Genomic DNA, 12672 nt, shown 5'->3' with positions numbered 1-12672 from the left:
TCGCTATCATACAGGATAGCTCTTAACATTTTCTTATGACAAAGAGTGACTGTTACAGTCTAAACTAAAACACTATCGACATCAATTTGGTCCATTTTCTGTTGGTATTTTGTACATGATACCGACATAATATGGATTATAATGTGGTTTAACACTTACATGATGCTTGAATTAGTATATGTTTATATGTATGTTTTTTTATATAAACGATATTAAAACAGAAGGGAGTTGAATATAAGATTTTGTAAACGCTCTTATCCGAGCTACAAATCTCTTGCCATACTCAACCGTAATTAGATTTACAACAGTAAGTAGAATCTGGCGTGCATGCTAAAGCTTTTCCTTCTTAAATAATATCCTTTTCCCCTTCATGCTGAAGTTACTAATATGTTTTTGGGCCGAAGACCCCAAAGCGCCGAAGGGAATTAAAGCCCATAAACAATATCCAGGCAATTTTTAGGAGTTGTTGTTGCTTTGTATTGAAGATACTCTACGTACCACAGATTAATGATACAATGATCCCCGTTTTCATGTAACGTCGTATAATATGAGCCGTCCGTTAACAAACTTTTGGCCTCCGGGTCAAACGGTACCCAAAACAGAGATGGTGGCCCCAAGAAATGCATTTCTCGGTGTTTTTGAACTTGAGTTGGGAATTTCAGATCTTTGCTCGTTTTCCATTGACCAATCCTTTGAAGTTAGTTCTAGGAGATTTATTCACCAAACAGAGAGTAAAAAAAATTATTGACAATTTTCGATACGATCAACAACTCCAAACTTGTAGGACAAAAAATCCTAATTAGGTATCTCATTTGGGGTAGTATTCAACTAGGTATATGACGATAAAATATAAAATAAAAAGCTATACAAGTATAAATTATAAATAAATAAGCAAAAAATACCACTATAACTCAAAATGATTACTTAATTACTATTAAATCCTACCACATTTTCCAACCGGCCAGTCAAATTTTGGTCTCAAGGTCGACCGTCGATGTCCAAGAGTGGCTTTAAAATAAAATAAAAACATGTTGAGTGATGAATTTTCTTGTGTATACATATAAAAACAATAAAACCACCCAACAAACATAATTTAAGATGATGAATTTGCACCTATTGCTAAATTTTTAGGCCATCGTTGAACAATAAGTTGAAATTTTTCGGCACCAATAACGGCGAACGACGACAATTTTCGGCACTTGCGCATGTGGCTTGTGGGTTATGTGATTGGGGGGTAAAAATGTAAGTGTATATGCTTATAGTTTAGTACTGTTCTGAGTTTCACAACCAGAATCAACAGAATAGTTAACCTGGGTTAGTATGACCCGGTCATTCTTTTAGAAGTTTGCATTCTATTTAGGGGATTTGGATCTTATCCGGATTCAAATTGTGTGGATTATAAGGATTTTCACATCTTAGTCATTTATTGTGTATCGTGAGGTTATAATTATTTGACCTTTTTATTTAAAATTAAACACAAATAGTACGTAACAAAAACTGACCGTATAATGTACGATGAACGGCTAGTATGTGAAGATCCCTAAGATCCCCACAAAGTGGATCCGAAGAGGATCATCTTCCCTATTAAGGGTCTGACTTCAATACTGCATATTTTTAGTAGTATTTTTCTATTTTTAAGCTTCTCAAATGAGCATGTATACGGAAAGGGAGCAATAAGCAATCTTCTATTAATAATTCTTTATAGGTTGAGAGTTTGAAATGATGAATGCACAACTTTTAATTGTTAAGTTGAAAAAAATTACGGCTAAATTGGATTGATGGTTCCAGTGGTGAGAGGGTAATCGGAAGATAGCCCCGTGGTAAAAAAATTCAGATTTAAACCTTCGCGGTGAACTCCGTTAGGATTTAAGCTCAAAATTAACATCTTTCTCGTCTGTCTGTTAACCCATTCAACCTTCATAACCAAAAGAGAAAAAAACTCATTCATCCAAGGCTATGAATTCGTTGATCCATGCTACGATTCCATTCAAATACTGAAAAATGAAATATTTGGTTGTGAAAACTGACTTACATATTGAGGATGGTGTGGTTAGAGCCTCTCTCCAGTAAAAGAAACTTCATGATTTGTAAAAATAAGAAAGAACCTCAATTTGGGTGGTAAATATAAATTTACTCAAACTTTACAAAATCTAAAGGTTAATAAATTATAAGGGATTGGAGCCAAAAGCTTGAAACTTCACAACCCAGATCAAATCTCAGCCGCAGATGCCACTTGAGAGTGAAAGGAAGCTCCTTTTTCTGGTTTTACCGTAAAGAAAGCTCTTTTTTTTTCTTCTGGGTATCCTACTCAGAGAAAGAGCTGAAATTTAAAAACATGCTCGAATTGAATTAACCCAGAGAACACAAAAAGTGACACTGCTTTGGACTAGAAATTTTAAAATGCAATGAAATCATTGGGGGGAAGGGTGGGATTGTTAATTTTGGGTTAACGAAGAGTTCACATAAATGTTAATTTTGGACTTAAATCCTAACGGAGTTCACCACGAGAGTTTAAATCTGAATTTTTTCACCACATGGACTATCTTTCGATTACCCTCACCACGGAGACCATTAATTCAATTTAGCCAAAAATTAAATATTAACAACAAATCAATCTAACGTTGACAACATATCGACCAAACATTGACGATATTTGTTTGTATGTTCCAGTTTCCATCAAAAAAGAAGTTTGCCTAACAAATAGACTTGGGTTCTTCACAACTAATTATAAATTTATAATAATCAGGTGAGACTTGAGAAGTTTTTTATATAGCTTGATTCTTTAAGTATTTTTCGCTAACATTATTAACTGTTTAGAGTTCATGACTTTGCACATGTTAGTTTAAAATATTTCAAAAGGAAAAAAGATTTGTCATTCAGAATTAAAAACAACCAAATATTGGAATATATGTATTTGTACCAAGTTAGCAATTCAAACACCTCCAAAGTAACAATCCAAAGCTCCAAACATATGAATATTTGTTTGATGAACAAGGAAACACCGACAATATATAAATATTATTAGAAAATGGTTTCATGAAATCAAAACCAGAAACTAACAAGGCTTTAAATGAAAGTCAGATCGATGGTTGTATCGTAGCAAAATCAGAAAGACATAACCCAAGACCAAGAACTGTAGTCTATACAAGACTTGGTATTAAGGTTTTGTTAAATTTAGGCTGCCCATTAGAGATTTCTCGACCAAAAAAAAAAAAAGATAATAAAATAACATAAGAGTAGGAGATATTCAACTCATCACAACCAACAATTAAATAAAGGAAATTTTATTTAAACTCATGTAACATCTTTCTACATTCAACTTACTCCTTTTACCCATATTGTTTTTTTATTAAAGAATTAATCTCTCTTTAAATCCAAATTTATTACCAAAATCACCCTCTCAAACCCAATTCAAAATGTTAAATTATCTTTACACTCATTCCCTTTATAAAATAACATTTGTAATTGATTTTTTTTTTTTTAAAAAAAAGAGGCATCCTTGCCCCACCTCCTCTTTCCAATAGCATTTTCATGACTTTTTTTTTTTTTTTTCTGTTACCAAACTCAAACATTTGCCTTTTTTATTTCTATTGATGTGCATAAGCAACAAATCAAACAATTCATCCCCTGATATTTAATCAACAAGCAAATAATCTAAGAATATTGGTAAGAAATTTTTCCTTAGAATTTTCCAATTGCATAATGACACACCCCGACCGAGATCGAGGCATGCTGGCCGTCACGTGAGGGTGACGTAGTCATGTGCACAGTGCGGAAGCAATAAAGATAAGAAATATACGAATAAATAAAAACTGAAAGCTACTAATGTGCACTAATAAACAAGAAGTGCTAAGAGTGAGATACAAGTGTAAATACTCCTAATCAGAGTATAGAAAGTCTATGTGCAGTCCAGTATGACAAATACTAGTTATACAGTACCAGAATATGTTCTACAAAGGTTTTCAAAACCATTTCATTTATCAAACGCTCTAACCTCTCGCTGTAAAACATGTATAATTTTCCCAGATATAGAATATAAACATATGCATATATATATATATATATATATATTTAAATCATGTTTCACATAACCATATTCATTAGTATGCCATGCCAAAACATAATATAAAATAAGTAACTCAGGTGAAAATAAATTCATGGAAAATAACATATTAGCCAGAACCCCTGTAGAAGTCTCTACGGCTGAATTCATAGCTCATTAGTCAATCTAGCCGGAGTCACTACAATGACCTATACGGCACTACACTGCACACAAGTCGGAACCACTAAAAGGGTTTGTACGACAAGACTGGGTGTAATATAATTATACTCAATACTATATTTTCATGATAGCTGGGCAATAAATCGATAGTCACCTACGAGTCGGAACCACCTATGATGGTCTGTACGACAAAAATGTGCACCTAAATTGGATCCAATGTGAGCATATGGTGCGGGAGGTGACATTATAAACAGGCATGTGCCATATCTCTGGCTAAATCATCACTAACACCGGAGTGCAGGTTTATGAGCTCTATGCTTCTCAATTAATCACAACCGTTATTCACATTCACAATTCATGAACTCACCTGGGTTTACCTGAGCGTCCACAGCACCACAATTATATATTATGCATCGTATACTAATTCATATACTGAACATAAATTTATATGCATGGCATTTCAAGGCATACTTTCATTTAAACGCATTTTCTGGGAAAATATCAAGTATATAAGTATATATTGAAAACCAAAAGCCCACTCACTAGTATGTCGAATGGTCGTAGCCCCCGAGTCGCTCTTGACTATGCTCGTCCTCGGGATAAGTCCCCCTTATAAGCGAAACAACTATAAAAATGTTAATTTAAAGCACATAACCAATACTAGCTAATAACTTCTCATACATTGATCAAATGGGATGTTTGAATATACCAACGTGATCTACACAACCTCACGAACATCCCCATATTTTTAGAAAAATTTTCCGACCCCTCATGCCCCACCACGTGCCTGGCACACTGACGGGGGCAGTTAATGCCGTCAGGAATATTCCGTTAAAATCTAGGATATTTCAACTAACAGCGTTACCTTACGCCGTTAGCATATTCGGTCAAAACTAACGGAATATGCTTCTTTTTCCTCGACGACTCACCGGACGCCGGCGACTGTTCGCCAGTTTTTTGAAAAGTTTCTAACCCTAATTTCTCTCTCATTTTAACATCAAACTTCATGAAACTTGAAGCATTTTGAAGATCTCACCAAGACGAACAAAACCATACTTGAGTTGAGCCCTGAAATAACCAGAAACCCACCGGAAAAAGCCTCGATACTCCGGTAAATCTTAAAACCCGTCGTTTTCGATGATTTGACGTCCAATTTCTTCCAACGAACCACTAAGAGCTTCGTGAGAACCACCTAAAGCTTCATGTGAGCTTGAAATCCCCAAAACACACGCTTTTACGTTTGCATGAATAGTGACAAAAATTGGGTTAGGGTTTTCATGAATTTTCGAAGAAGTTCTTACCTAAAAATGGTACCATTCAACTCGTATGAACCTCATGAACACAATGGTGCCCTTTGAACCCTCGATCTGTGCGTGTATGGTTGGTTTTGAAGTTCGTCCGTACGTTTTGTGCAGATTTTCTGAAACATCCTTGAGGGAGGAAAGAGAGAAGGCACGAGAAAGAGGGAGAGTTTGTGTGTGTGTGTGTGTGTGTGTGTGGTCCATGTGGGTCACCAACTAAAACCAAAGAAAACACTTTGAGTCCTAAGTGTTCCAAAACTTAGGAAAAATTTAGAATTTGTCCAAATAAATTTAAACTTAAACCACACCACCACATAACTCAATTATATCTCAACGTCCAAAGGTCATTTAGTAACTTCCACGCCATCGATAATTTATTTCGGGACGGGCTGTGACACAGAAAGTTTAACAAACCATTCGGGATTGATGAAAAAGAATGAAACCCAAATACTCATCTTCTAAACTTTAAAAAAATTGAAATCAAACGAACAAAATATTCATAAATTGAGTCATATCTTAGTTGGTGGATTCAAAACTTCAAAATCACCATCCATCAATAAAAAAAGTTGGTTTTTCTCTACAAGACCTATTAAGGTTTTAGCTAAGAATGAACATAGGATAAACAAGAAGTTATGGTAGGGTTTAATGGGTTTATTGATAAATTTGAATTTTATTATTAATTTCATTTTGTACTTAATAGTAATTATGCAATATGGTAAAATAAACAATTAACAATTTAAATTTAAGTTAGGTGTAGAAAGATATTACATGAATTCAAATAAAATTTCCCTTAAATAAACCTTCTATGCAAGTTGCTCTCTTGTTTTTAGACGTCTCAACCTAAAGTTCTTGTTGCGATCATCCTATCATCTGAATATATTTTCCAACAAGTTGAAGGCTAGTCACTGATTGAGTTGTTGATTTGGTATGATTTTAATCAGAAAAAGGGCCTCCCGTTTGAATAATGGTGGGCAGGATGGTACTAAATATTAATATCTGTCTTTGACCCACTTTACTTGAAAACGATCGTTCCCGAATTGGACGTTTCAAAATGTTGAAGTTGATAGTGTAGTTATAATTGATCACAAACGTACGTGACCATTCGTTGAAATGAACTCTTGGACCTTGACCGTTGATCGATGCCATTTTTCTTCATGAAATCCAAGTTTTACATTTTCTTTTTGTTCATGAAGAAAATCGATATTATATTTATTGAAAAAGAAAAAAATTAATACAAAGATGAAAACAAACAAAAAGGGGATGTTGAAGAATTAGGTGGATCAAACTACTCATGAAGTTTGGTTGTTGGACTACTATTGTACCCTTATGCTCTTACCCTTACAAAATGGGGAGGAAGAACTAATATTCTTGGATTTATGGCTCATTTGAAAATACTTTTAAAATGATTAAAAGCGGTTTTTAGTGAAAATATTTTTGAAATCAATCCCTAGTAAACATTCAAGTGGATCTTGTAAAAACACTATACTTGCTTCATGTAAGAATCATATATCTGGTGTTTCTTCCAAAAAACACTTAAAGTGCTTTTGGAGCCCAAAATCATTTTCTCAAGAGCATTTTCAATCATTTTAGAAGCACTTTCAAACTAATCATTAGTCATTAATTACAATATTAGGTTACTTCTTTCCGCTCAAAGCAAGTAAAAAAAAAACTCCCATATATAGTGACTCATTGTCACCCCAAGCTTCTTCTCAAGTTGTACATTTTCACGAAACCAATCAATCAACTAATTGCAATGAGTTGGCCATAATAATTAAGTAACGAACTCGTCATACAAGTGAATCAAACTTGAGTGAAGAATATTGTTAGACTATAGTCATATTTTTTTTTTGTATCTTATATTAGAAAAAAATCGAATCTTAAACATATCATAATCTTAATTTATTATCGCATTATTCTTCACTAGTTGAATTTACCCCAAGAGTTAAGGTCGATCCAAAACAAATTGAATTAGATTATTTTGAGAAAATGCTAAGGAGGCTACATCTTTATACTACATTGATATGTTATCTGATGTGACAAGTGATGTGTATATGTCACATTAATTAATAAATATCTTATCTGATGTTGGTTTATGCATCACTTACCATATAAAATAGTACACTAATATAAATTCAAATTGTAATCTCTCTAACATTACTTTTTATTTTGATTCACTTAAAAATAATAAAAAATTAAATACCAAATACGATTTTATACAAAATAGAAATATTGTGACTCATGAATCATGAGTGTGGTAGGGTCTCAAAGTAATTTCCAAATATAGAATGAGTCATGGCATGGCTTTTAAATAAAGGGATAAGGAAAGAAAGAAAAGTGGTGGAGATAGCACTTGAGAGTTTATTCTCTTTCCTTTTTTTTTCCTTTCTCCATTTCCGTTCATTACTTATTCCCTTTTCAGAAACCAAAAAAGCAAAAGAAAAATGTTCATCCACCCAAAACAATACTCATTCATGCATGACTCATCAACTAGATATTTTGTTATAGTAGTCATTTAATAATACGGTATAGTAATATTCTTTGTACTTAGTGGGAGACTTGAGGTTTGAATCTCATGAACAAAGAATTCGATATCAATTTAAATGGCTGACCTATTGTGTGGTTCAGTCTTGTCCCTTATCCCTTTAGTGTAAATAATACAGTTGTATTCATAAGTCATAGTACAATGAGCAACCATAACAAATTGGTATCGAACTCACAATCCAAGTAAGTCGAACTTAAACTTGTTTCCTAATGCTCTTGAAATCACATAAATCAAAAGTAGCATACAAATTCGGACGGCAATCAGAAGACGAAGTCGAACAACCGACTGCTGACCCAAAAGAAGGAAAAGTAATAATAAAGCACGATGTGGGGTATCAAGAAACACAATCACTGAATCACATAATCCTAATAATAATCCACATGCTTAATAATTCCGCTAAAGTCATGTACTTGAAAATTTTAACAGACATGGTCAATTGCAAAATTCGCCCTTTAAATATTTGGGTTTTCTTCATTTTGGTGCTTTCAAAATCATCTTAGTTGAATTTTCCCATTTGGTATATTGTAAATTTTATATCTACAATAAACATGACATAATCAATAAAAAGCCGTGATCATTTTTAGAAAATTGACGAAAACTGACACGACTAAACAATATGATTTAAATTATTTATCTACATGTGTCGCAATCTAAGTAATGTTTTCAATACCATTGTTTGCAAAAGTACTCTAACGTGGAGTCCTAATCTCGATTAGTTCTACATTTATTACAATTGTTCTTGCTCGATATGAGATGTTTCTTTAACGACATAGATCAGATAATGGCTTGTTCTGTCCAAAAAATCAATCAGACTGAATTTCATCCGTCATTAACTTTGTCAACTTTTATAACGAAGCCAATCTACGGGGTAGACCCTTGTTAAACACACTTGGGAAGGAAAAACAATGAAGGACCAAGTTGCAATAATCCATAATGTTCAGGCGATAAACCAAAATTTGACCCCAAAAAATTAAAAGTAAAAACAGTAAAATAGGCGCGTATCTGACGGCCAAGGATGAATAATGATGGTCGGCCGTGGCCCCGTGGAGATTTCGAGGACGCCACGGAGCATCCCATTTGACGGGTCGCACAAAACACGCTCAACGCCGTCGCCCACTCTCTACGCGCCTATTTCTCAGAGTGTTATTTTATATGCTCGCAAGAAGAACACACACACACACTCACATTTTTAGATAACTTTGAGAAAACCAACCACATCTCTCTCTCTCTCTCTCTCTCTCTCTCTCTCTCTCTCTCTCTCTCTCTCTCTCCCTTCTGGCGGCGCGTTCAGTTCAATCGCAGCTGCGCTATGGGACAGTCCTATTCGTTTCCTGAGTCTCCAGCGGAGCACAGTCCAAGAGAAATATCAACGAGCCGCCGTTTCGGCTTCAAATCGGTGGCGATTGGTTCATCCTTGAACGACGAAGACTCCGAGTTTCACGGGGAAGTCACCCAGGGCCGTGACTACACCTCCGATCTTCCCGACGAGTTGTTGGCGAGTATTTTTCACTTCCTCGGTGCCGGAGACCGGAAACGAAGCTCGCTCGTCTGCCACCGGTGGCTGAGAGTCGACGGCCAGAGCCGGCACCGCCTCTCTCTCAACGCCCAGGCCGGGCTCCTCACTTTCCTGCCTGCTCTCTTCGCCCGCTTCGACTCGGTCACGAAGCTCGCTCTTCGATGCGATCGCAAATCGATCAGCCTGGACGACGACACTTTGGTCCTGATCTCGATTCGCTGCAGAAACCTTACGCGCCTCAAGCTCCGCGGCTGCCGGGAAATCACGGACCTCGGAGTGACCGCGTTCGCGCAGAACTGTAAGGGCCTGAAGAAGCTTTCCTGCGGCTCCTGCATGTTCGGCGCCAAAGCCATGAACGCCGTCTTGGAGCACTGCCCGGCGCTCGAGGAGCTCTCCGTGAAGCGGCTCCGCGGTGTCCACGACGGCTCGGAGCCGATCGGCGACAAAATTGCGTCGTCGTCGCTGAAATCGATAACCTTGAGGGAGATACTGAACGGACAGTGCTTCGGGCCGCTTATCGTCGGCTCCAAGAATCTCAAGACCCTGAAGCTAATCCGCTGTTTGGGGGATTGGGATACGGTTCTGGAAAAGCTTGAAAATGGAAACCAGAGTTTGATTGAAGTTCATCTGGAGAGGTTGCAGGTGACCGATTTGGGGCTTTCGGCAATTTCGAAATGCTCGAATTTGGAGGTTTTGCACATTGTTAAGGCTCCTGAGTGTTCAAATTTCGGGCTTATCTGTGTTGCCGAAAACTGCAAGATGCTGAGGAAGCTTCACATTGATGGATGGAGGACGAATAGGATTGGGGACGAAGGTTTGATTGCCATAGCCAAAGAGTGCCCAAACATACTGGAGCTTGTTCTGATTGGTGTGAATCCTACCTCTTTGAGCCTAACTGCAATTGCCTCCAATTGCCAAAAATTGGAGAGGTTGGCGCTCTGCGGTAGTGGATCAATTGGAGATGCAGAGTTCGCTTGCATTGCTGCGAAATGCGTGGCGTTGAAGAAACTGTGTATTAAGGGGTGCCCAATTTCCGATGTCGGGCTCGAAATGCTTGCTTGGGGTTGTCCCAGTTTGGCCAAGATTAAGGTCAAGAAGTGCAGAGGAGTGAGTGGCGAGGTGGCGGAGTGGTTGAGGGAACGAAGGGGATCATTGATTGTGAATTGGGATGCTGGTGATATTGGATCAATGGATGCTAGTGGCTATGCAGGTGGAGCTGTACAAAGCGATGTGGAGTTTCCGGTTGATCACGGAGCTGTTGCCATTGCTTCAGCAAGTAGCAATGCTCCAGCAAGTAGCAATACTCCAATGGCATTATTTAGAACAAAGTTTGGTTTTTTTTCAGGTAGGAGTTTTGTTCCATGCACATTCAGAAGGTGGTCAGTTAGTCAGAGTAGTTCCAGTGCAAACTTGTAGGTGGAGTTTTTGTGGGCTGCAAAAGTTGCCGGCCTTAGCTCACGTTGGTACGTTGTTTACTGTGTATTCGTCAAATGAACATTCTTCTGTATTCATGGCCTGTTTCGGGCCTTTTCGTGATGTCGTATTGAATTTTTTGGTAATTTGTTCGTTACATAACTTGTTTACTCTTTCCATGATTTCAACATTTATGCGAGAACTCGAAACTACATTCGTTTTGATTAAGTTTAGGATGCCTGTTTGGTTTGAGCTCAATCTGGTTATGTCTTGCTTACAATCCAAGCAATAGTGCTCAATCTAATGTGTCGATGTTTCGTGCAATTGCTTTCACGATATGCCGATGGTGTTCAGTTTTGATGCACCAAGTGTTCACTAATCTGTTTCTGACCATTCCAAGAGAATTCGAAACTGCTTCGTGTTAAAAGTGCTTCCAGTCATCTTAAAAGTGCTTTTAAATACTCTTTAGTTTTGATTTTCTTGAAACATTTTAATTAAGCACATGGTTACTGCTTTTGAATTGGCAGCAGTAGTATTGCTTTGCCCACGTGAAAGGGTGATGAGAATATTGTTCCCATACGTTACATGTATCGTTTGTTGCCATTGGATTGAATGTTCCTCTGAATAGTAGTACTAATAGGTAATCGGTGACGTTCCAAACAAATAAATATATATATATATATATATATATAGGTAATCGGTGACGCGTATAGATTAGTCAAATCAGCCGATTGTGCAACACCAATTGCGGTTATGTTCCATGTGAACTGTTAATACGGGGGTAAACGCCCACACCACAATTTGAATTTGAAGGTCACGCTTACAGGTTTTTGATTATGAATTTTAAAAGAAAATTTACTCTTTTCCGATTCCTGTGGACGTATGGAAAAGTTATGTATAAAGTGATTCGTACTAACATTAGTTTTAAGGAAATTTACAAAAATAAACCTCATTAGGCCCGTGGAACAAAATTACTAAAGTGAGTTTCAATTGTTTTTTATTTGAAAAAAAATTACCTTCAGACTTAGCAATATTTTTTTAAGTTGGTAATCATCTTTTAAGATGTTTAGTTATGAATTATCGTGATTTATTCGTAGAAATTAGTCTTGTAAAATCTTGCTGCCACCACAACCCCCACCACAGCTGCTACCGCTGCCCTTATGATCGTTGTTACCTTTGCATCTCAACCACCTTCCCACTATTGACACCACCTTCATACCTCGACCATTGTCGCTACCATCACCACTGTTGTTGTCGTCACGCCCTACCATGTCCATTTTTGTCATTATATACAATGTTATCATTTTTGCATTAAAATTTACCAAACGCTTTACGTTGCTTTTCATACTTACAACTTTTTAAAAATACAGTTTATCAAATGTCCATCTACTTCATTTACAACTGATTATTCTTAAAACACAGCAGATAATTTTTTTTAAACACGACAAAACCTAGTTGGCCCTTAGAGTGGCTTGCCTCTTGGATCATATCATTCTAATGTAATTTTGTATTCTTTCGGACTTTATGGCTTATTTTACCCTTTAAAATTGGTTTTGTCTTACTTTGCCCTCTTGAAATTGTCATTTTCGTCTCATTTAGTCTAAGTTCACCCTATTTCACCCACTTCGTCAAATAGACGTTAAATTAAAGAGTAGTATGAACATTTTATTTTTGACAC

The 12672-nt window shown here is 36.6% G+C and overlaps 1 protein-coding gene across 1 annotated transcript; it reads left to right on the top strand.

Annotated features, from left to right (window-relative positions):
• The first annotated feature begins 9087 nt into the window (after positions 1-9087).
• Positions 9088-11140, top strand: LOC103453713 (F-box protein SKIP2). Its single transcript, XM_070808798.1, has one exon. The coding sequence runs from the start codon at positions 9375-9377 to the stop codon at positions 10995-10997; it is 1623 nt and encodes a 540-aa protein (XP_070664899.1). The 5' UTR covers positions 9088-9374; the 3' UTR covers positions 10998-11140.
• Positions 11141-12672: the final 1532 nt, after the last annotated feature.

The sequence above is a fragment of the Malus domestica genome, chromosome 02 (assembly GCF_042453785.1).
Source record: "Malus domestica chromosome 02, GDT2T_hap1".
In the NCBI taxonomy this organism is placed as follows: Eukaryota; Viridiplantae; Streptophyta; class Magnoliopsida; order Rosales; family Rosaceae; genus Malus; species Malus domestica.
This window is presented reverse-complemented; position numbering and strand designations above follow the sequence as displayed.

Coding starts and splice junctions, on each gene's coding strand:
- LOC103453713 (XM_070808798.1), top strand. CDS start 9,375: ATGGGACAGTCCTATTCGTTTCCTGAGTCTCCAGCGGAGCACAGTCCA.